The 26579-nt window shown below is 39.4% G+C and overlaps 1 protein-coding gene across 2 annotated transcripts in view; it reads right to left on the reverse strand.

The window, feature by feature from the left end:
- negr1 (neuronal growth regulator 1) overlaps positions 1-26579 on the reverse strand; it is a 144483-nt gene that overhangs the window by 29559 nt on the left and 88345 nt on the right. Inside the window, exons 4-7 of one of the 2 annotated variants that reach the window (XM_083911592.1) lie at positions 25435-25566; positions 14897-15017; positions 12265-12413; positions 1369-1410 (exon numbers count right to left, since the gene is read on the reverse strand). In XM_083911592.1, the coding sequence (XP_083767718.1) occupies positions 1369-1410; positions 12265-12413; positions 14897-15017; positions 25435-25566 (444 nt within the window). The remainder of the gene's footprint in view (positions 1-1368; positions 1411-12264; positions 12414-14896; positions 15018-25434; positions 25567-26579) is intronic. The other variant, XM_083911593.1, reaches the window with a different exon arrangement.

Raw genomic sequence — 26579 nt, forward strand, 5'->3', positions numbered from 1 at the left:
ATGTCAGCAAGGGATGCTCACTGTGGCTGTGTGGTTGGGCAACTGTAAGGGCAACTGTAAGTGCCACCGAGCTGGACTTCGCTGTACCACATTGTGTAAGTGTAAGGGAGTGAAATTATTTCAACCTTAGGACCCAATAAGGGAGGTAATGGGACTAGAGAAAGGAAGATGGTCAAAGGAAGACACAGAGCAAAGGGTGGGGGCTTCAGTCACAACAGAAATCTTTGAATAAATATTGATGTTTAAGTATGTATTGTTTTTTGTGTTATTTCAATAAAATTTAATACTGGACCTTAACATGGTGAAAAGCCAAATATAACTTTTTACTGTGGTTTAGTTTTGAAGTTGTGTTTATTTAAAGCTTCAACAATGGTCCTTTGGGTCACCACATGTGAGTTTTGACACTATAGCGTACATTGGAGGTAAAAATATGAGTCTAGGGCCCTGAGTAATATTTTAATGTGACTTTTACAGAGATATTAACAGGTCATTTTAGCTAAATATGACTATAACAGAGTTAACATAAAAATGGACTTAAAATAAGAAGAATGTATCAGATTTGGATCCCTTGTATCAAACAAAGTAGAAAAAAGGACATTCTACAACAATTTAAATCTAGCTGAGATATAGCCTTTTCTCTTTTTCGCGGGGGCTGTTTTGGATTACTTTGGATAACTTCCACTAGGGGGAAACCCCAATTTGTATCCAGGGATTTTTGAAACCATAGGCCTATAACTATCACCCTGCCAAAAATCAAAAACTTTTCCAGAAGTGCCCAATTTTCATGAATGGCATCCTAGCTATGATAGAGAAACAAAGTAATAAAAGTACAAAGACAGCAGATATTTCATCTTGCAAACAACAAACCAAGGGCCTTAGCCACCAACAGCTTCCTGCCTTTGATGTACACTGCATTAAGGTAGCACTGAGGAGCGGGAGGGTGGTGGTGTTTGTGGTGAGAAAGCCAGGAAGAGAAGGAGAAGAAGAAGCCATCAGCATTATGAGAAGCATCAAACCCGAAGGCCTATGGAACAGCCACTTTGATGATGCTACTGTTTGCTCCACGTGTGGGTGGTGGTGGCGGAGGTGGCATTTAATGAAAGGAAGGGGGGCAGGGTTTTGTGATGACACAGGCTGCGGGAAGTATATGTAGACAGGCTGTAGAAGCCAACCCAGAATAAAACCCAAAACAAACAAGGAATGCAAATCAAACAAATAAAGGACATACAATGAAGCTGTACACCCAGCAGGCATTCCAGCCAGCCAATTGAAATAAATCAAGATGGAGGAGAGGATTTTGGCTCAGGTTAGTATGAGGCAGCGGACCTCTTTGCTGATTTGGTGTACAGCATGGTGACATATACTGACCTGGGCTTGAGACAGCACTAGTGGTGGTGGGTTCAATACTTGCTACAGGGGAGGAGAGGGGGGGAGGGGGGAGGGGGAGGGAAAGAGGACATTCATGTATTATTAACAGAATGGAGACGTAAAATAAAAATAAAAATGCATGCCAGGACAAAAGGACAGGGAATGGAGAAAAATCCTCTCCAGGCATTACAGACCGGTGTCTCTGTGGCAAGATGGAACCTCCATATGTTCATAAACAACACCTTTTATCTCAACAGTTGCCTTGTATTTGCATGGGTTACTGCAAAGACACCAAATGAGTGGAACCTGGGGAGCTACGGTGACTCCAAAAACTTTCATCACTCTTATGGTATGCTAAACAACTGGCTGTTTCTCCGTTTTATGTCCTCCCTTTTATGTTGCACAAATCTACCAAAGAATGAGCAAAAAAGAAAAATAGAAAAAAGGGAACATCCAGTCTGCCTTTGATCCCTCTGTGGACGGAACTCAAGATTCTCAATCTGATTACTTTATGAACTGATTTCAGACTGAGTCACTGGTGGCATATAGGAGATGGAATAATGCCACATTCAGAAACGTTCAGTCCAGTGTGTCAAACTATTAGAGCCGAGTACGTCTACAAAAGGACAACAGCAAACACATCTTCTTTACTTTTGAAGTGTACTAGTAAAATCTCATACCAAGTCGATCTTATGCTTAGTCACATTTATGGTAAATATGTGTCTGCAGAGCATACAAGGAACCAAACGCATATAGTTAAGAAATGAATTTTGTAAAACAACTAATCAACTAATGAGAGTTGCACAGGCATAAGGAATATGATTTTTTCTGACACATATTGATGTCACATGTTGATGATGATATTAATACCAAGGACTCAATAAATACTTTGTCAATTCCTTTGATTTCTGACTTTCCACAGCTTAAGCTAAACACACACTCTGCTGGGCAGCATCAATTATTTAATGTTGCTTTGGTATAAAGATATCACTGTAATGTAAACATTTGATCTGAAGTTTGAGACGGATAAATAAATAGCATTGCTTTCTATTTGGTAAACAAGCACTTAATTCGAGATAAGCTTTATGCAGTGACTCATTCAGGGAGCAGAATCTGGGATGTGTGGCAAAGCAAAGTTATTCTTTACCGTGAGAGCTCAACTCAAACTGATGGAGCTTTGCATTTGTCACACGCAAATAGTGCGACTTACACTTGCACCTAAAAAACTATTTATACTCCTATCAATGGTAACCTTCTTTTGGAAGGTGTCATGCTTGAGGAGGAGCTTTTCTGTCACAATGGAAACCATGGCAGCCATGATTGCAACTCACCTTACACAAAAAAAAGAATGCTACTTACTACTAGAATACTGCTTAATGTTGTTACAGTGAGCTGCTTTACCTAAGCCACGCAACAGTGCAGAAGCTTACTCTCAATTTTAAGTAATTAACATGGAAACTCAATATGGCCATTACAATTGTGGGGCAAAATGGTGCACTGTCATTCCCACCAGGCTCTCAATCTGTGGTCTCTGTGTCGCTTTCCAGAGGCGCTCTAACAACTAGGTAATGGCTGTGTTGCTGTATAAAAGCCCACTTTCATGCCAACAACAATAAATCATTAGCTTTCATTTGATTTCATCATTCTTTTTGATGGGGAAATTCTGTAGGAATGAGTAGTCATACATGAAATGATATGCCTTTTCCCTCTATATATTGGTGGGGAAATTCATCTTTTCTTCAACAAATGTTTCCACTTTAAGTACTCCTGGGGGAGCCTATATGTGAAAACAGTTTCTTTTTAGTTCTTTCTTCAAGCAGGCAGGCGGCTGCTATCTGATTAATACTTGAGCATGAAGTCACCAGTGAATCATTTCATGAGCTCTCAGACACTCTTCCGTTACTGTGGAACACATCTTTTGACATGCAATCTCTCCCTCATAGCACCACACTGACTTTGGCTCTTTCTCTCATTCAGCAGAGCAACACATCATTTCATGCACTGTACTGTATATGGCAGTCGACCTTGCACAGCCTGCTCACTTGCAAGATAAAACACATTAGTTTTCATAGCTATTTCATTTCATGGATTGCTATTCTTTTGTTCTCTGTAGACGGAATAATGCGAGAGATTTATAAGACATGATTTGTAGGATTCAGTGTTCGTGTGGGGTCCCGCTCAGTTTAGCTCATCACAAGCATAATGAGGAGTTAATGCTAAAGCTGCAATATTATGACTCAGACAGCTACTGTACAGTATGTGAGTCCTTAAAATGAGATGCGTTTGGAGTTACAGTTTCACTGTAGTAGACAAGGTAGCAAGCTAATACACCCAAAGATCCAAAAGAAGCATGCTAAAGCTAAAGATATTTGTAGAGTATTAGTGAGTGACAAAATCCAGCACCTCATAAATTACATGCTGAGTCAATAATATTGATCCTAATCCTATCAAACACTCACACACAGAATATGGCATTTTTTGTGCTATGGTGAAGTACAAATCTTACTTAATACTCCTTAAAGGAATATGTAGGAAGAAGAAACTCCCATTTCATGTTCACTGCTCCACTTGAGTGCATTATCAAGTTATTCTTCATGCAGGGTCACATTTCCTGTGTAAACTCTATTCTATTTCACATTTTCCTAACTGATTCCTCCATGATGATAGAACAGTCGGTGTTGAAGATTGTGTTAATTTGTGAGCCAGCAAATTACTTATTCATCCAATGTCCTTTTTAATGCTGTCCAGAGAGTGTATCATCCTGTGAGCATCAACTAGGCTCAGTCATCCAGGGATGAGCATTCCTAGCAGTGCATCAGGCCTTCTATAGGAGTCGGTAAGGGTGGGTGGGTATAAAGTCCATTGCCCGCTGGGCTGCAGAGTGAACACTATGCTAAAGCACCAAACATTTCCTCATTTCAGTGAGACAGGAATATGTTAATGGATTTTCTGATTGCCTAAATATGGAAATTCAGGCATTCAAATGAAGTAAATGGCGCAACAGTGTCCGGGTGCTTTTGGGGAAAATAAAGGACACAGCTACTGCACATATTACATTTTTTCAGCACATTTTGTGACTTTTTGAAAATCAAAAAAACAAAAAACTTAAACATTTTAACACTGAAAAGCAATCAGAAAAAAACAATTAATATTGCTAGGATCAAGCTGTTTTTTGACCAATGTATACAAATAAATAGGAAAGGTAGTCATTTTACAATAACTTGCTGAAATGTGCCTCCCAATCCCCACATGTCTTCAGTATTATTTCACTGCATTAAAGCTGTAATCACACAATCACATTTCAAGTTTTACCCTTTAGCTCCTATTTTCCTGCACCCATGCAGGTACAATCACATGGCGAGGGAACAAACAACCTCATCAACAACAATGGCAGATGAGCAGACATGTTGAAATGACACCTACACATGCGGTGATTGATAAGCGTGACAAACGAACACAACGTTCATTAACCAACTAGCCAGCAGTGTCTCTCCTGCCTCAGGGAGGCTGAGCAGTGAGAGAGGGAGAAAAAGAGAGAGAGAGAGAGAGAGAGAGAGTAACTCTTTTTCTCCCCCATCAGTCTCTTCCGATTACTGCTTGGGAAGGGGAGGAGGGGAGAGGAGAATGGAGGAAATGAAGGCAGAGGTATAGGCGGAGAGAATCTCCTCCAGGGCTAAGCCGAGGTGGGCTGGGGGATAAGAGCTTGACCAATTAAGCTGGAGGACTCCTCAGAAAATTGAAGTGAACAGCCTCAGTCTTTTCATCGAAGTTCACTTCCATCCAGCACATGAAATGGGAAGTTCAAATAGGGATTGCCAGTTTGGTGATTGTTATACCCAAGCTAAAATCATAAATGTGTCTGCCAGTGTGTGATGTAGTATATATGTGTACACACAGGAAGAGACTGTCAGAAACAGATCCTGCAGATGTTTTGGTACATTAAAAAATAATAGTTTTCACTTTATTCTCCTATTAAGCTAGAATACTCCAGAAACTATGATTAACGAATAACTGTTATATACAGTGTATCTTTGACCTGATAGTCTACGGGAACTTCAGAATCCATGAGCTATGGATTCCTCAGCCGTAGCCCCAGTTTGTGCCTCAAGTATCCCCATTACATGTAAGTTACAGAGATGAGTGTTCAGTTCAATGAAAAAGAGGATGTTTTTGATACAAATTGGATCTGGTTGTTCAATACTACGATTGACCATTTCTTCATTTTATTTGATATGGACTAACGCCTGTTCGGCACAGTGATCACTGTTCCACAAGGACTGCTTTTGCCGATGCACACCACAACATCCGGAAAACAACACACACACACACACACACACACACACACACACACACACACACACACACACACACACACACACACACACACACACACACACACACACACACACACACACACACACACACACACACACACACACACACACACACCTGTTAGGTTACCACACCAAATAGGCCTACCCCAGACATAATATATTTTTTTGCAAAATAATGCAAATTATAATACATCTTTACGCAAAATTATAGAGATTTTTGTATCTGATTACTCGATTACCTGAATCGATGGAATAATCGTTATAATACGTACGTCGTAATACTCGATTACAAAAAGTTTTCATAGCTGCAGCCCTATATTAAAGTAGTAAGTCTGTGCTGGTGTGGGCATTGTTTCCCACTTTAGACCCTAAAAAAAAAGAGTTCTTGATGGGGAAACGCAGTACAGTTGCCTCCATTCAACTCATGGTTTTCTAAGAAAGAATTGCATAGAGCTACAGTATATGCTATCAATTAATCAAACTATCCATAAAAGAGTTAGAAATGTAATCAAATGTATGGTCACAACATAATTCAAAAAAATATACTGTCCAGAAAGAAACTCATCACTAACACATTAAGGAAGCAGGACTGGAGACACTTGAATGCCAGGTCTGTTTGTTCTAAACTGACTGGAACTGAACAGAAGTAATTAGTCTCTGTCTGAGTGGACCTGAGCACACCTGGACTCACTTACTCCAATCAGGAAGGTTATGTCAGAGACAAATTGTCTCTAAGCTCTCTCGGGGAGTGTTCCTCAATAACACAAAGGAAATTCGGAACATATTTTTACGTTCAATTATAAAACATCCAAATTGAGCAAGGAGATATGATATTTCTGGCTATCATCTTTGTTTGGATTAGGAAAAGCAACAACATATTTTCCGCTGGACCCGTGTAGGTACCAGATGTGTTTGACTTGCCAGATTGGCTCAGGGTCCAACTACTGCGTTTACAGATGACACAACACATTGTGATTGGTTGTATGTCGCAAAGTGCATTTACAGATATGGCATTAGCATTCCGCTTCCTTATCTTGTGACAAAAGTGTGTGAATGAAGCATTTCAATTTAACTAATTTATAGCTATCGGTAAAAAAAACAAACCCTAAAAAACTAATTAGCGGCTGGCTAGCATTTTCATTTAGGGAGGGAATGTCGCCACAGACACACAGATTGGAGTATTCAGAAAAGAGGCAAATAGAAGCGCTTTCATGAGTGGGTCATATGAACAATCACAATTGTTTTTACTCACAGACAACAGACATTTAACTAGATGTAAATCTTACACACTTTATCTTTAATATTCACACTGTCCAGCCATGTTCTAGGTTTTAACCTCATCATGGTTATTGCGCCTTGAATGACAAATCTTTCATCCAGATAGTTTGAAGAGGCTTTGAGGATTCTAGAGATACCCTCAGAGCAGCGGTAAGTTGTGTTAAACAACCTTGAATGTAATGGTAATAAACTGTACATGAGGAACACAGACTGGGGCAAGCTCTACAGTACTATCGTTTATGGGAAAAATAAAAACAACAACGTTAGACTTGGAATTAACATGTGTCCTAAGTGATCTGATCACAAGTGGACAGCTCGAAGTTTACCTGTTCACCCCTGACATTAAAATGAATCCGCTTTGTATGCCAATAAATATGAACATCATTTGCATATACAAAGATACACATTTGAATGAAAACTCGTTTTTGTTGATGTGTTGTGTTTGTGTATACATTAAAGTTGTTACTCTCCCATAAAGCATACATTATTTAGCCTATTACAGAAATTTGCAATTACTTGCAAATGTGGTGCCTACAGTCTTTGTTTGCAGAAAAGTGTACTTTTCTCCAATTGTCAGCAATATGTGTGTAATATGTTTGGATTTTTGGGGTACATTTTTTTAAAATTAAAAATAAGGTAACTGTATGTGGAGATGACACCCCTGCATGTTTGTCATATTTATGTAGTTTACACAGATGTTCATGTCTAACTGTACTCACTCTTCGGTTTTTACAAGCAAATCCAACTGGAATGCTTACACTGCTGAGCCTGCTAGAGTAATTTCCCACAAAACATTTGCGAAGTCAGCTCTAATGGAACATAAACTTGTGGACATTTTTGAATAAAAAAACCCATATTGTAAATAATAACAGACATGCTGACCGTAACATTTGGCCACAAAAACCAATTAGTGGGATAGCTCTGGTTAATTTATGACAATGACTATAATACTGCACTACATTGTGCCAGTCAAATAAACTTAATAATTAAATCAACAAACAAATCTGCGTCTAATCTTTTGTAGCTGCTTACTGCCTTAATGCACTCCTTTTGTATGCAACTGGCATCTTGATTAGTTTCAGAACAAATTCCAGTTCCACACTGCAGGTTTTGTTCCAGTGTTACTGCAACTGCTAATATAAACTGACAAAAAATTATTATGCTATTTTTTTTCTGTGAAAGCTAATACCTCATTAATTGTGATTACTTTTCTGTTGTTACAGTGACACAACTGAGGTAAAACCTGTGTCTTGTAATGAAATCTAACTGAAAATAAATCACAACAGGAACTAGAACTGGGCAAGCTCTGGTTCAGTTGTAATATATATACCGTATACTTAACAATGGTTTTGAAGTACAGTTAATTGTAACAAGTGCTTTTCTAGTTAATTATTTGTTCATTCACTAATGATACTGGGTATTGTGTTATTCAAAAAGCGATCAGGTAAAAAAAAGCTTTGTGCGCGCACGTACACGTACACGTGTACACACACACACACACACACACACACACACACACACACACAAGTTGTGACAAAGAGGTTGCCTTAAACACATCTTAAAATAGTACTTTGCTGAAAGAGATCACAATCCCTGAATAATGGTTGAACAGCACAAAAACCCACTTGGTCTAACACACAATTGGTGGAGTTGAATCCAAACCAGCACAACAGCACAAAGCCATGGAACTCATTTCAAAAATGCAGAAATTAGTCAGAACCTGCCATGTCAATATGTGCACAAAGCCAGGATGCAAATTATGTTTTTTTTTATTTTTTTATCCTTGTTTTATTTGAAACAGAAACCAAACAAGCCATCTTTCAGTGGCTGCTTTGTATGGAAGGCAAATGTGTTTACTTTCCCTGGGAGAAGGCTTTCCAGAGTCACAGTTCATCTCATCAGCGATAATGGCAAGTCTTTTCCTGGACTGATTTAAAGTGACTCTGTTAGGTTAAAACTAAAAGGATTTTCACTGCTGAAGGATAAGGACCTTTCAGAATCTTGACAAGAGACAAATGAAACTGAGGCCTGGATGCTAAGTATTTCGGTTTATATTTAATATTTGTACGTAGTGGCTCATATCACAACAAGAAGGCTTTTTGAATGGGAATGACCCTCACTTGACTCTATCAACTCATGTTGAGTCACTAAATGTTGCAGTGTACTGGAAACAGTGACACAAACTACAGTATACATACATAAATACTCAATTCCTTCACCGCAAACCACCCATATTGTGCTCCCACTTAAAATTCACCTCGATGTATGATGCTCTATCAAATATGCATGCCTCTTTCCCCCTTCCCATCTTGCTCATCAATAGCTATCGACTAGTTCTAAAATAGCAATCCAATGTCATCCGTGGTGAAATCTAACCCCTGGGTTTTGTTATTTGCGTCTGCGTACCGGTGAGAGTGCGCTGCGACGATTGCATGCCATTTCTCATTAAGAGCGACAGCAGAATTGGCCTCTCTCTCTCATAAGTGGAGATCAGGAGAGAGGAAGGGAGAGAGAGGGGACGGTGTGTGTGTGCGAGAAAGTGGACGATCGAGAGGAAGAATGAGAGACAGGAGGGAGGGGACAAAAGAATGAGAAACTAAGAGAGTGTGAGATAAGAGAATCAGAGAGACAAAGCCATGATAGAAAGACAGACAAAGAGATAAAGAGAGGGAATAAAGGAGAGAGAATTTGGGGGTGGTGGCACAGGAAGCTGCCTCCTCTGACTGTTCTGGGGGTTTCTTTGCCGCTCTGCCTTTGAGGCCTCGCTAGTGTCACATTAAGATCATGCATTTGAGGATCTGAGACAAGCCTTTGATGTTCTTTGTGCATACACAAACAGGAGAGTTGAGTGCTCCTTTGACAATTGCCAACTCTACAGAAATACCTTTTTGTATTCAGAGTATCTGGCCTGCTAGGGACAATGTTATCATCAGAGGGTGCACCATAAATTGGTGAATAATTTAAATCACTTGTTCATATTTCATCACTGAATTCATTAAATGGATTACTTTTTTTTTCATCCATACTCACTCCAAAACGTAAAATATGTTTCCCGAACCCTTGCTGTCATTGCTTTTAGCTGGTTGGCAGTAACAGCAGGTGAACAGAATAAGTGAGATGACAAACAATGTAGGCTTAGAAAAAGTGAAGAGCCCTTGAACATGTTTGTGAATGCGTGTAGACTGATATTGTAACATTCTTTAAGTATGAAGTGTCTTGTTCTTTCAAAAATGAAAGTGGTTGAAAGCCATTTCCCAGAGATTCAAAGATGAGAACATGCAGTGAGTGGAGCGGCTGTGCACTACACACTCACACAGATTATTTTAAAAATAAGTAGGATTTCCCCCTTTTTTAAAGATTATGATTCAACCCTTACTGTGCACTAGGATCCAAAAAGCCTTGTATTACTTGTCTGTTAATAGACCTGTTGACAGACCTTAGCTGTTAAGACCTAAAATGGGAATAAGCCTTAGGGCATTTTTAAGGTGCTCTTATCTTTTTAATAATTTCTTTGTTTACAGCATCCCTGACTTAATGGGCCTGTTATACTTTAATGATCAAGAACTCAAGAACTTCAAACAGCCGTTGTAATCACCAGTTAGCCCTATAATAGACTGATTACTTATGCTGGCCAGTGTATACCCTGCCTCTTGCTCCAGTCACAGGACCTTGTAACTGATAAAGATGGCTGCCTATATTATATAATAGTACAGACTGTATTAAAGAGATAGACGTAGTTTCCGGGGCTGAAAAGTGAAGCCAATGCAGAAGCGCCTTAAACATGCATTCTTTCTAATTTTCAGCAGGGGGTCGACTCCACTGGTTGCAAAGATATGTATATTTGTATAGAAGTCAATGAGCAAATAAGCCTACTTCTCACTTGATTTATTACCTCAGTAAACATTTTCCTAATGAGGTTATGGTCTCAATTTCTTGTTTCAAGTCATGATGTTAATTTGGTAAATTATGGTCCCATTTAGAGTAAAATAGATGATAAATCAGGGTATGCTTTGGGGCGTGGCTACTTTGTAATTGACAGGTCGCCATGCTAGTGACAGGTTAGTGGCTTAGCGATATAAACATGACACAGTGTACCTTTAAAATAAGGGTGAACTTAATTTGGGTGTTGTCTGTGTTAAATTCTTAGCACTCTGATCCTCTCACAGTGTGTTTTCATTACATCAAAGTTAATTGTAACACATGCGTTAGCTGGCAACTTATTGTATTATTATTGTAGGTCCTGTGTCCCTGCAGCGAACGACACCAACAACCGGAGCTCCTCACTCCCCCACTGGGAATAGTTCGCTGGAGGACTCATGTCAGCCGTTTAGTTAATCAGCAGTTTCCTTCCCAAAATCCACCCCACGTCCAGATATGGTCATGTCCAGTAAAACAAACAATGGCCAAAATGCCAATGCCAATGCCAGACCACAAACCAATGGGTGACTATGTCAGGTGAGCTATGCTATCTCTTATATACAGCTCTTGTGCCAAGTCTAAAACTACAGTGTTTTCAGCAGTTGTCACTTTTATTTGGAGGCTTAGGCCACTAGCCCCCTCAAATATCAATGAAGCCAGTTCACCTCTGTCCACAATTTACCCTATGACCCCCCCCCCCCCCCACACACACCTTTTTTTTTTTTAAACTTTTGTTTTCTTACTTGCAGGGTGTTTAGCAAATAATAATTTTTTTCAGAGCCTGAATTTATTCAGAATGCTTCCTTGACAATAATTCTGTCTATCGCTAATGCACCAGCAGTCTGGCCTCTTTGGATCTCTTTTAAATGCCTCATGGCGTCTTGAAAACTATGAAAGGGCTGACTCTCAGACCTCTTTAAAATTTGAGTCATACTGCTACTTGGCATTCAACTTAGCACCACTGACCTGTGTAGCTGCCTTTGTAATTGTGATGCTGTTACCTCAACACTAAATGTGTTTTTCAGGTAGTGTTTTTGTCCAGTACACATGCAGATGTAGACTTTTAAAGCATACACACAACAAAACAAAAACCCACCCACACACACACATACACATACACACTCTGCCACGATACTAGACAATCGACATTGACAGAATCGATAATAGGAAACAAGAAACCACCAATGTGTGTGCACCCATTGGCAACACTGGGTTTTTACTTTAGCTTTAATCCTATATCAAGACTGCTGCAGCAAATATGAAAACACTTCTGAGGGCACAAACCTCCACTGACATCCAAAACACACTCTTCCCTTTTACTCTCCACCACTCCAGTTAGCCACAAACGGATAGAATGACAACTTACGAATGAGAGGCACACTGGCATTAGCCGTCCCTAGCTTGTTGGAGGCGACACATGTGTAGTTCCCGTAACGATCCTCTGTCATGTTGGTCACTGTAAGGACTGATCTGGAGCTGAGGCTCTTGATGTCGATGCCTTGACCCTTGATAATCCTGAAAACAGTCACAAGAAATGAAGCTTTTATTTCTTACACACGCACGCACACACGCACACACACACGCACACACGCACACACGCACACACGCACACACACACGCACACACACACACACACACACACACACACACACACACACACACACACACACACACACACACACACACACACACACACACACACACACACACACACACACACAAATGAGTCGGGGACGGTACAATTGCTTGTCATGCTTAATTGGATCTTCAGATTGTACAGTACTTCATCACCCTCTTCAACAGATCTATCTATCCCTTGGTCTGTCACGTCTGCCTTGGAGAGACGCTCTGAAGGACTGAGAGGGTAGAGAAATGACCTAGAGATGAACCAGCTGGGTGGTACTTGACATGTTGCTCATCGTTGTGTTGCAGGTGCAGGGAGATTACAATAAATCCTATTCCAGTTGTGCTGGCATCTGCGCTGTGAAATCAGCAAATGTTTAATTGTTTACTTTGGTGGCTGCGATGATCTTAAACAGCCTGTAGAGATTAAAAATGCACTTTATAACACCATATGCTGTGCATCCTAATTGTGAGATTATCATAGATATTAAAACTGAGTTTGTTCCATCGGTGAGGTTTGTGTTACTGCTACAGTTACACATTTGGCGTTGCAAACTGTAAAAACCTCCACAGAGGACACACGTTTCTATCTTGGCCTTGCTGTGCCCCCCCCATGATAACTAGCTTGGCTCGCGTTGCTCTGAGAGGCACTCTGAGTTGAAACACTATGTGTGACCTTATGTCCAGCAAATATCTGCAAATCTGTTGTTCCCTCTCCCACGGTGACATCCTCCAATGTTAGCTGAACATTCACTGACTGTCTCGGCGGGAGTCTCACCTCTTCGACATCAAACTAGTCAATGCTCCCATCTGTCAGTGACACACCAAGAGAAATATTTGATAATCAAAAACTCTTTCTCACTGCTAAATGGACTGGTGGTCTTCATTTTCCATACCAAGTAAATGGGAATTGGAGTAGTCACATTGAGTATTAATGTTGTACAGATGCTACACAAGTCCTTCTACTAATGTCCTTTTCATCATGAGGAGTGAATGAAGAAATCATCATTCAACCATGTAAGAAGTCACACAAAGAACAAGTCCTTGAATTAAGTAAAGACTAGAATCATGCCAACTTGCCTCCTTAGCAATTTGAATAAATTGAATTCACCCCATAATTACAATTAGCACAGTGTGAGCTGATGATTGAAATTGTGCTCACCAGGAGTGGGTAAATGATGGGTAATGGGGGTAATTTGGTTTTTAAATTCAAGAACTGACACTTGAATCTAGACTGATTGATGTATGTGCCGCAAATGATTTAAGCCAGTTGCCATCCAAGATTTTATTTGGATGCAAGGTGAGGACAAGGCACAAATTACTCTTGCAACATTTGTGTGGACTCCTCCCAGAGGAAGGACAAATGGCAAAATAACAAATGCATTGTCTTTTGGGAAAAAACACACCTACAAAAAAGTATGATCTCATAATTGTCAGAATGGACGATTTTAGTTCAGAGTCAATCTTTGAACAGTCTATCTTAACACGCTCAGTGAACCCCGGTAAAACATTCAAAATAATACTTTTCATTTATTTATTTTTTTATTTTTTTACTGTACATCGGTTCCAGTACAGGGTATGTTAAATTGCATCAGATTATTTTCATCCTTTAACAAAATGCTAGGCTATTGGTCATTAGATCCTGTGTGGCAAGACATATACACTTCATCATTACATGAGCTAAAACAAACTATCTCAAACACTTAATTTAACCTACAGTATAAAACTCACTGTATCCATTCATATTCATGCTGGCGGACTAACCCCTCATGTGTACTGGACGCACCTACATCACAGCTGCTGGACACTACCTCTTGCCATAGTAATTGGTGTGCTGATGCAGTGTCCCCCTTGGATAAACTCACTTGGAGGGGTAGAGGACATAAAAAGTTTTCTCCAAATTGATACGTGTAGTTTTATTTTGAGTCTGTTGTCACGATTGAAATGTGTCATTGACACAAAGACCAAAATAAAGAAACCTCCCCTTACAATTAAGTGGGATTTTTCAATGTGTTAAAGGAAACAGGTGACATGTTTTATACTTCCTGTGAATATAATCTAATTAATCCTATTTCCTTATATGTATTTTGAATATTTGTACAGAACAATGTGTCCACTATCAGGAACTAATGGAAGGCCTCTATTCTATGGTTTCCTCTGCTAATATGCAGTTCTTTAGAAACGCAGGTGCAAAATACAGGTTCGACAGTGTCAGTAATTATGATGAGTGAAGTGCAGCCACACGAGTATCTGTTACAGAATTAATGAATAGATAAAGTGTTTACAATGTCACCAAATAAAGCTAAACAATTTAAAACGTGGCTGCTTTATGAGCCTCCACGTCTAAAACACTCATACACACGAACTAGGCTTACCTTTTTTCACCCTTGTACCACTCGAATGTTGGAGAGGGCACAGCAGCGGCCTCACACCTTAGCAGAGCTGTGCGTCCCAAACCAACTCCATGGCTTTTCATCTCATGGATAGCTGGAGCAACTGGAGAAAATAAAATATAAGACGAGGTGGGTCACACATACCAGTCAAAAAAAACCATCTGTGTCATCACGAGCATGAGGACAATTTGAAGGGAAAGGTGTAAGTCATAATAAGACATGGTGAAGGAGGGTTGTTAAACTTGAAAATGACAGCCTTCGGAATCTTGGTCAGTGCACACATTGCGTAAACTCAACACTCAGAGGCGGAGTTTGGGAGGGAGGAAGGCATCCATCCCCAGTGTTAGAAAAATAAATGAATTGCACTGCATGGTGATAAATGGCTTAATGGAAGTTCAAAGACTCAATGGCACAGGCGGGTTCCGTGAATTCAAAGTGAGGCTCCTTTCATGTGTTGAAATGTGGTGCAAATCTCTTTGCCAGTGTCACGAAGGCAGCTTTTTGGTTTCTAAAGCAGCCCAGCCCTTTTGTACTTCAAATATTTACTCTGCTTATAGTATCACAGTCTTTAAAGAAATTAAATTAATGAATTGATATCTTACAGACTTACAATAATGGCATTGCGTTGAATATAGCATGTGGTTGGACAAAAAATCAACAACATCAACAACTCTTTCCATTCCCTTGGGCACATAATGGAAATAAAATGTTTCACTTGTGATAATTGTACTGGCCATTGTCAGAGTAATGCTGAACTCATAAACTGTGGACAAACAAAAAAGCTGTTCTTGCTGTAAGTAGCACTGTTCCTCACAGAACTGAATACATATAGTGTTGTACAGTTGCTCGGGTCCACTGGTTTTATTACCATGAGTGTTTTCCTGCTTCTGCATTAATCAACAGAGGCAAGGAAATGGAGGGACCAATCATAATATATAAATAAAAAAGGCACAGGGCTCAATCTGACATTGTGTATTGTGTAAACTTGGCTTGACTCCTCACAGCCTGACACATAATAAAAGACCAAATCAGATGCACAGTCACCTGACATACAATACAAGCAAAATTACTTTGTGTCATTCATACAGATTCTGATTAAAAACCTATGATACATGGAAAAAGCTCACGCTCTTAGGGTCGCTCCTGCAGCTCGCAGTAAATTGCCCTGCCATGTCTGAGAGTGAGATGTGGACTATTTATATTATTGACAATGAGTCTTTAAGGGTGGCCTTTCAGTCAAAGCTGTAGCCTGTATCCAGTGGACAAGCTTGGCAAAGAGCCTGCAAACCTTTACATTCAATTGCATTTTGAGATGTTCCTAATGGACAACCTCTGTATGGGCTGATGCAACACAACCCCAAGGTAGTAACTGGTATCAAACTCCCCAAACTGCAAACAATGAAGAATATGTATCCAATGAACAAGTCTGAATAGTCTATTACTATTGAATAAGATAGTTCAGATGTGTATTCCAGGTTCATGGAAGTAGCCCCATGCGTCATTACAGCACATATGTTCATTTTTATGAGATACATATTGCCAACCTGTGAACGTTTCATAGATAGATGAGGAGGGATGAAACCGATCCGTGCAAGGTGAAAAAGATACATGTGAGCATTTGTACGGGAGGTGTGTGATCATGTAGGAGAGGCACACCCAGGTGACAGTGCACTCTGTGATGATGGATGCCCTTCCAGCAACCTCTCTCTGCATCTTAATGAGCACACTCGTATGAGTCATGTATGTTGATTTTCTGTGTGCCAATTATACAGTTATTTTCTCTCGTCTGTGACTGGGCTGAATAATCCCAAGGACTTAAGACCGTGAATCAAGCGATGGGTTATGATAAGGTTTTTCCTGCTCATATATCACTGTATGAAATGCTGAATGCCATGCTGGGGGATTTTAGTAGACCTTGACTGGGTATCTGTGCGTGCGTGTGTGTGTGTACCCTTCTATCTATGAAATACCAAAACTCAAAATATCAACACTTTTCTGAAGCAATCTCGCTTCAGAATCTCCAAAGATTGCTACAGACCGGTATCTATTTTAATCCCAACAAGCGTTAATGGTAACCACACTATAAAAATATACAGGTCCAATCGGCATCTTTGGAAAAGTGCTACAACAACCTGCAGCAAAGGGTTGCTAAAGCTTGTGATAAAGTAATATCAGAGTGTTTAGCATTTGAAAATGTGCACCACAGAAGAGCTGTACAATATATAAAGAAAAGGAAGGGGACAAGGAGAGAAAATGGTAGCTGTGCTCTACAGCCCAGAAATATAAGCCAATAACAAGTATGACAAAATCAATGCAGTATGCCGACCGACAGAGGCTCGGTGAATCCCTGTAATCCTCCATTGGTGTCATTGTGCAGGGCCATTGATTATCTGAAGCCTCTGAAAGCACCAGGGTGACCTGGCTGTCACACTGTACAGTCGCTAGGACAGTGGACATGGTGGCCCAGGCAGGTGTGTCAATACTTAAAACCCCACTCATAGAACCACTGTCTTTTATGTTAAAGCTAAGAACAAAAACCCACTGGCAAACTGTTCGTCTAAATTTGCCCCTTCCATGTAGCTGTATTTCTTTTTTTTAAGTTGGAACATTGTGATGTGTTTGATTTATTACCAACTGGATCAGTTATTTTCCAAAAAGAACACTTTCTTCATTAGACTTGAAGGGTTTCCTATTTCTGGTTAACTACGGTGATTGCCCTCAATTGGAAGTTAGTTATAATCCTGGCAAGCAAAATTAGAATAAAACAAAGGAATCAAGAGATAATTCAACAACAGTCAACATACAATGTGAGCAATATAGGCCATGCAACTAAGGACTAAGTAACTTTGAATATCAACCTAGATTTCTCATCAAATGACCGGATGTTATTACAGGCATGTGGCTCATCTATCATCATCTATCTTATCAAGCTCACCTCTCAAAAAAGATCATCAGACAATAGTCTCCATACTGCAAATGAGCAGAATTCAAAACTAGTTTGGGCCCAAGTAATTGTCCTTCTCACCACTCAAGTCACTTTTGCAAGTTAAAAAAAAGACAAATACCCCTCATAATTTTGTAGGTGGTCCAAAATGATCTGCTTCTATATGCATATCAATAATATCAAGTCTTTCCAATTTAAATCCTGACACTGGGATCTGTTAAGACGGATCACAGCCATAAAATTCAGTCCAATCCAATAATTCCAATTTCAACATGCTGGCACGTCCTATATCATCATATATTGTGCAACACACTATCAGGATTTGGAGAGTAATGCAAAGTAGTGCACAAAAAATCACGAAGGCCCAATAATCCAGGTAATTTAGTGTCTTGAGTATGCTGTGGTGGTGCTGTAAATCATGTCTGGAGTCATGGTGACTCCACCAGATGGGGGTAAGAGGTTGGGTCCAGGAATAGCACAAGCATGGCAGAAAAATGGGTGCAGTAAGGCCCCCCCAGGTGACAAATGACCAGTTGTGGGACGATCACAAACTGACATCTGCATCATCTGCATTATGCAGAGCTTGTCATCAAAACAAAGACGATGTCTTCAATTGCACCCCTTTAAAAGTGCATAAATACAAGCATGTTAATGATGAATAAAATGGCTAACCCTTCTGTCCATCTAATATTAATGGACATGGTTTGTTCAGGGAGCATTACACCTTAATGTTTAGGGCTTCACTGAGTTGCTTGCCTTAAGTAATCCTTATGTGACTATTAATGATTAATTGGTGTGCTTCAAAACTGAATATGATTTATTTAGCTACAAACTATTGTTTGCCAAGAGAACCCAGAGAACGCAAGCTTTTTAATTAAAAGATCAATTAATAACCCTACCTCTTCAGCCAGATTTGAAAATGAGTTTTCATTGCAATTAAGAAATGGACTCATCAGTGCATGACTTATCAGCTTACACACAGAGACACAGTTCCCCACTGCCATCTGTGGGCTTCATTGTCCTGTGTTTTTTTCTTCTGTCGGTCAGGAATGGTTCTGCTGCCAAGATTTATTAATTAATTAAGATTTCTTTTCAGAACAGCTAGGGAACATTGTGTTCCTTCTTTTCATACAATGCAAGGCATATAAATAACCAGCTTAGTGCGCAAGACTGTGTGGGTTGACAACACTAGGGATTCAATCTATTGTCTGTGTTTAAAACTAAATGGTTCAAGGTATAGAAATCTCCACCTATCTTACCAAATTCAAGTATGAGATGGTGGGGTTTGTCTGATGAGGTCAACACCCCAGCCGGGACATGGAAATATCACTAATGCTACATAGACAGTTGATGTCGATGCAAGTCTGCGATGTTAGAGGCCTTTCTCTTTTGGCGATGTTACAAAGTTATTTTGATCAGTCTCAAAATTGCAGATCAAGCCCAAAGATGAAGTTGCTGTGTGTCAATCTGTTTTGAAACAGTACCAACAAGAACAATTATTCTGTAGAAGATCATGATTCTGCTAACTTATTCATGCCCTGCATGCAGTAAGGAATCCAAATAGCAATCAAGACGAGAGCTTTGGAGAGATGTAGAGAGATGGATTTACATCCAAACAGCTCGAGGGTACTGGCTTTAACTCTACTTAAGATCGGATCAGAATCCAATTCTAGGAAGCCTTCTCTTTTGAAATGTAAGCCACAGTATTTCAATGGATACTGCAAACTGTCGACAAATACTCAACTCTCAAGACTCTGTGCCTGATGTTAAAATACTTGCAATAATAGATTTCATTGAACCTTGGAATGAACATTTATTCTACCTTTGATCCACCAGTACAATCCACCTGTATCCTGGGAACAGACGAATCTGCCAAGCTCCTGTTTTATTTGCTCTGCCAGATGCCTCTGCCCACCAAACTCAGACAGGAATGTTAAACAAGGCAGTGCCGATCAAATATGAAACACATCATAGTGTACAATTTAGCTGCAATTTGAGAAAGTTTGTGACCTGGCAGCCATCTTTCTTCCTGCTTCAAAACTGACCGAGCTTGGTACCAACTTGCACGTGTTGCTCATGTAATGAGTTGCTCAGTGCTATGGTTGTAGGTCACGTTTTGTTGATGATTGGTTGCAGATCTCTCCAATTGCATTCTAGAGGTATTTTGATCTGTGCTAGTTGATGACATCACCTGAAAATAGAAAATGAATTGAGAGGTTCCAGACTAATACACATTTCCTTATTAGTCTGACGATGCTAGACTAATCCAACTCTCTTCGGCAGATTTGTACACCAACACTATGAAGAACATGCAGTGTAAATGTTGTGTATAGCTAAGCAAATATTATATTGTATAATGATTCTTAATAAGAAATGTTTATACTGGGCTAACATGCTCACACTCTACTAATAGTTGTTTACTTTCTTGTTATGACTTGACATTGTAATACTGGGAGGGGGTCATGAAGATGTTTCTCCCAACCACAAGTGAACAGGTTTAGCCTTTTATTTATAGAAGATGGTCATGACTCCCCTGAACCACTCTGTCAGGGCAGTGAGAGGGCCATGTTGTGGGTGTATCTAACAGGCCAGGGCTTGAATTCCAAACAGGCCCAGATGATGGGGAGCTGAAGGGAAAGGCGGGTTGGAGCAAACAAAAGACAAGGTGATATTAAGAATTTGAAGTATTCACAGTATGACACCTGAATATCAATTATGCCAAGAAATTTGTCAATACTATGGCTGTAATTGCTTACAGCACTTCCAATGTGCATGCTCATAATTAATTAAAACTGATCACAGTATTATTGGCCAATTACCGTACCTAGGAGAGAAAGTGAGGTGCTCTTCTTTTTATAAATACGACCATGGTGAATATGTGAGCAGAATTCCCAACTGCAGAGTGCTTGAGGAGGAAGGAGTACAAATGGCTGGCAAAACCGGAAGCATCAAGGCATAACTTCACTCCGTAAAGCAAGTGAAACCTTGCCATGAAGGAAAACAAGTGATGCTGAAGAGGGGGAGATGCCTGTAATAGTTCAAATCTGAACTATCCATTGAGATAGGAAGTGAAGAGCTCATACAGACTCTTCTTACGACAATAAAAAATAAAAAAATAAAAGTGATAAGAGTGTTTCAGAGGTACCCAATTAAACTTTAAGATGGGCACTAAAGACCATGCCATTTATATTCTGCTCTAAAATTCTCAGAAATGTTGCTGTAACATAACCTGTGGCTTCACATAAAAAACATTTTCAATCAACATATATAAGAGAGAAACATCTACCAAAAAACTAGGGTTTTCCCTACTCTGCATCAATAATTCAAACATCTGTGGTGCTAACATGACATCCACAGATCTGTCTTCTTTATGCATTTATGTCCTGCAAACTGACTTTCGGCAGCTTTGTTATTATTACATAGACGAGGGATGGAGTCGATCAGAGCATCTGGCGTGGTTACAAACGGCTTTAGTTGAAGCATCGAAAACAGTGACGAGAAAATAAAATGTAGCACAACAAGACAGTTGGTTGTCTGTGTACTTTCCATGTGTGACTAAAATTTGTGCAAACTGTCAAAGCCCATATTGCAACATGACGCTCAAAAACTGTAACGTCACTCATCCGCTAAAGAGTCAGAGCAGGCAGCTTTAACTGTCTAAATTGCAGAGGAAGGTCAGGCACCTGTGATACCTCAGCTTTAAAAGGAAACGTTTTTATTATTGTTTTATGTGTATGTAGTTAATAATGGTCGTCTTCATTCTTTAACAAGGGGGCTTCATTCATTTATCAAACACTGGCTTTTTATCTCACACGGAGGTTTTTCACGGTTGTTTCCTTCTCATTTATCTCTCCGTCTCAGCCACCTAGATGTGATATTTATGCCTTTGAGTCACACTGTGCAGTGAAAATTTCAGCCAATAACGGCACCCACCTGCAGTGAAGATGAATATGTAAATTTGAAAAGTAGGGCAGAGATCAGATTTCATCAGGTAAAGTCAATGCTGAAACATCTTCTTGCCAAGGAGGGCTTTTCAGCCAATCTGATTCAAGCGTCACCCTCTGGATGACTGCCATCATTCAGGTTAAGCTCATAAATGTAATCAGTCGTCATTCATTTATCACCGTAAGTATAAAAACAAGAGACCAAGGCAGGCTGAGCAATTTAATTAATGTTGTCTGTTCAATGTAGTCTTTTGAGCCTCAGAGAATTTCAAACAGAGGTTACATGTACTGGACTTAACACTGGAAATAGCTGCACAATGACAATGCTTCATATCATAAAAAGCCAAATGGCAGGCTTAGCGTTATGGACGGCCTAGTGTTATTAAAACTCCAAATATGCTAGAGCTTAATTTGTTTTCATTACTGTGGTTTGCTTATTTTAATTAGTGTCCATAATCTGTAATTAGCCCAGAGGTCAACTATACTCTTAGTTTAAAAAAAGCAAAGAGTTTTGAAAGCAGAGAGAAAATGCTTGGACATGTATTTAATTGGACTCTTAACCCATAAAATGTCTGTGTCACTCACTACTATACTGTCGTATTAGAACGATAAAAGAGAAATAGTGCAGGCATGACCGATTGATGTTTATGACTTAATTTAATTCAACTGCTATTAATGTGAGGGTCAATGCTAATGCCCTGACGGGGGTCAATGCACCTTCCATAATATGCCTTCTATGTAATTTAACATCCAATGAAATCTGAATATTTGTATGACAAAAGAGACTAATAATCCCATTCTTCATTGTTCTTAAAAATGTTATTTACCTAAAAAGGTTTCAGATGGCACATTACAAACGAAACGAAAATAAAAAAGACACCTGCAGAATCTCCCAGGAGAACCTTTATGAAGTTCAGTAGCTGATTGTGTCAGCTGAATAAAACAGCTGTATGAACATGTGCCCATACAGTGTAATTCTTTTAATAACGTTCATTTCTTGCTTCTTGCTATGTAATTATCCTCTCTTGTTTTAGTTTCTGTGTCAGCTAACGTCTTTATCGTAATTCAGTATTTGGCACACTGAGCCCTCATCAATACCCCAGGCTCCTGGGTGCTTGGTGAATACAGCTTGATGTGTGACAGTAAAGCATGAATGATACAGTGGATTGGGATATGGTCCAAAAGCTTCTCTTTTTCCTCCACAGTGGGAGAATTGCACCGAGGTATGGAGAGGAGGCAGTGAAGAGTGGCCACCAGCTGGCTCAGGCTCTATGTGCTGTGGCCATATCAGCCACTTCAATGGACTACTTTAATTCATTTATTCTGCCCCATATCTTGTAAATGAACACGTCACAAATCTCCATGTGGGAGGGACCAGGCAACTTTCATTAAAAATACAAGCATAAATAAAACGTATTTACAGAATGCGTTGACAGGTGAAATGCGGTCTATTTAAAATGACATGACACAAGGTACTGAAGTTAAGATTTTTCAAACAGTTGCCTCTTGCTGACATTTGAGGGTCTTGACAACCAGAGTTGCTTTGTGCTGCTTTAATGTCAGCGAAATATTTAGTTTATGCAGGTCTCATAGTTGTGCAGCACTTTGAATGCCAAAAGTCCGACCACGTTGGCCATAGCTCATAAAACAGGACATGGAGAATTATGAAAATTTATGAATTAAGTGGGAGGGAGCTCTGCATTTACCACTTTGTAGAGACACAGATTGCTAAACATATTACTGAAGACAGATTTAAAATAAAGACTTGTCAAAAAGACGAGGCATATGTGAGAACTGCTACAAAAATAGATTTCATACCTTGCAACTGTCTGACAGATTAAACGTACAGAAACTCCATCTTTAATGATAATCACTTGCCAGCTACCTTATGAGTTATAATATTTCTCTTACCCCTAAGCTTCAAGAATGCTTTAAAGCACACTGGATTAGTTAAAAAATGTATTTTCATAGATCTTGGAACAGTCTGTTCTACTAAGTTCCTTTGGAGATGGTTTTCAATAGACATTGACTCTTAAAGTGTCAAACTACAGTGAATTCACTCAAGATCCTGCTTCTGCTTTTGATAAAAGCATATATATATTATATACATTATAATCCATAACATTTCCAAGAAAGGTCTATGATGTGTCACAATTAGACTGGATGAGATTCAGGACCTCAATTATTCAGTCGAGAAGGCAGGAGTAATGTGAGAGTGAATGAGAGTTTATAGCCTATACAGTTACTTCCTTTGTATTAGAGACATTTTTCAGCAACGGAATATTTGCCATACATAAAGGATTATGTAAAATACCATATTAAACAGACATCATAAACAGTATCCATAAGCCTATTTACAACATACCATTCAAGATCATTAAAGGGGTCTACGGAAAATATCTCGACAGTTCTCCTCAATAATAAAGAATGAGTAACTGGTCAATGAAGGGAACAGCTATGTAGTTCTGTCAGCTTCAGATAACTCTGGGCAGTGGGCGAATACTGCCTTAACACTTGACGAACTACGGCTTACTCCCACCCAAAGTATCGCTCCAGTGCTCAAGCTGTGGTGAGTTTGCCTGACAGCAAGGGAGAGTCTTCCTAATCAATTCACTCAATTTGGATACTAAAGCCATATAACCCTGCTGTCTCACTTTAAAATACAGTGTCTGACTATGACACGCCTTATCAATCATTGTGAATATCTCCTTTGTTCTACAGCACTCCCAGTTGTCAAAGCACTTACTTGAACCCATGTCTCAGTAAAGCTATAAATAACTGGCATCTAAAACTCCAGCACTCAGACCCAGCTCATTAGAGCCAGGCATTACACAGAAATAATGGCCACAAGACTTTGTTTTATAATGATGCCAGAATGAAAGCGATGTTAACTCAGAGAGGTGGAAATAGAATAAAAGCATTATTGGATTTAAAGCTGTTGTAAAAAAATAAGAAAAAAAGGAAAAGAAAAAGAAATAAATCGTCAATGTTGTTTAAAATAAAATAACTATTTCCTTAAACTTGCATGATTTGCTTTCAAGTTATGACTCAGTAACTGGGCCAGGAGGAGTGTTTTTCTCTCACTCTTCCTACCCCCTCTGTCTCTGTAGCTGACTGTCTGATAAGCTTTGCCAAAAGTGAGATTTAGCACAGGGCATCTATGCAGAAACCTCCAGGAATAACAGTAAGGTAAAGGAGCATTTTTAAAAAGGAGAGGGAATGGCAATAATTGTCAAGCACCCATTCCTGTTCATACTTATGAATGCCGATTTCCATGTGACCATGACAGCTAAAGCCCAGTATCATTCATTAATGCCCTGGCTCCTCATTACTGTCTTCTCACTCTTTTGAAAGACTCATTACCTGCATAATGGAATAGTGCTTAGAACAGTCAGACCTTTCCTTAGTGGGAATTAATCACCGACATGCAGACAAAAAGGGAATTCTCACATTAAATATTAAGAAACTTCAAGCTTCAGCTTCTTACTTTTTCAAACTTCTAGAAGGTGTACTTTCTTGAAGTACACCGTCAGGTACGTGATGGTGGTATCATTGAAACCTGCCCTGGTGTCTTTCATGCGGCCAGTGTGAAAAAAAAAGGGCAGCAATGAAGGAGAAAGAGAGATACTTACAGTTGACTGTGACTTTTACTGCTTTGGTGTCAGGAGAGGCGATGTCATTTAAAGCGCTGCATTCGTAGTCTCCAGCCTGGTCCCTTGTGATGCCGGTGATGTTAAGATATTCGCCGCTGTCATACTTCCTGGCTGAAAATAGAAAAATGGAGGCAAAGTACTTATACTGTGTCTACAAAGAATACAAACACAGCACAGCTTTATATATATATATATATATATATATATATATATATATATATATATATATAGTGTGTGTGTAAAGCCTTCATTTGAAATAAATAGCTTTAAAGCTTAAGCCTGAGAAGAAGATATAGTGTGTGAGGATTAACAGTGCATTAATCCATTCATATTTATATGATGGCATGAAATGAAATAATGGTGTATCCCTTAGTCACCCACTCATCATTTGCTCAACTCCACACAATGCAGTCCAAGCTACTTCCTGGAAGACAGACACATTTGATGGCTCAATACACATGTCAGCACTTTAAAGGTGCCAAGCGCAGGAGCAGCAAAGCACCGTAGTGCACCTTAAAAGCTGGATGTAGTGCAAATTAATCCACACAGACATGTCCACTCCAATCAACAAAGAAGCATTAAAACACCGAGAACTGTAGTGATAATACTAGCTTTTTTTAAGGAAATGAAATTGCTAGTAACAACCAAAAGTATGATACTTGGAAAGAAGTAATAAAGAGATACAGTAGGGTGTCCAGTATGGTTAAGAGAAAATCATCAGGCCAAGATATTTAAGTGATCACAATTAGGATAGATAGCTGGATGGATGGATGGATACATAGTTAGATAGATAGATAGATAGATAGATAGATAGATAGATAGATAGATAGATAGATAGATAGATAGATAGATAGATACATAGATAGATACATAGATAGATATATAGATAGATAGATAGATAGATAGATAGATAGATAGATAGATAGATACATAGATAGATACATAGATAGATACGGTACATAGATAGATAGATAGATAGATAGATAGATACATAGATACATAGATAGATACATAGATAGAAGCCCATGCTCAGTGTGGAATCTATCCATGTACAACTTTTCAGGGTAGTAATGGCGGTTTGGGATGGAAGATGGGTGGACATATATTGTGATCAAACGGAGTGC

This window comes from Echiichthys vipera (genome assembly GCF_963691815.1).
Source record: "Echiichthys vipera genome assembly, chromosome: 3".
Taxonomy (NCBI): Eukaryota; Metazoa; Chordata; class Actinopteri; order Perciformes; family Trachinidae; genus Echiichthys; species Echiichthys vipera.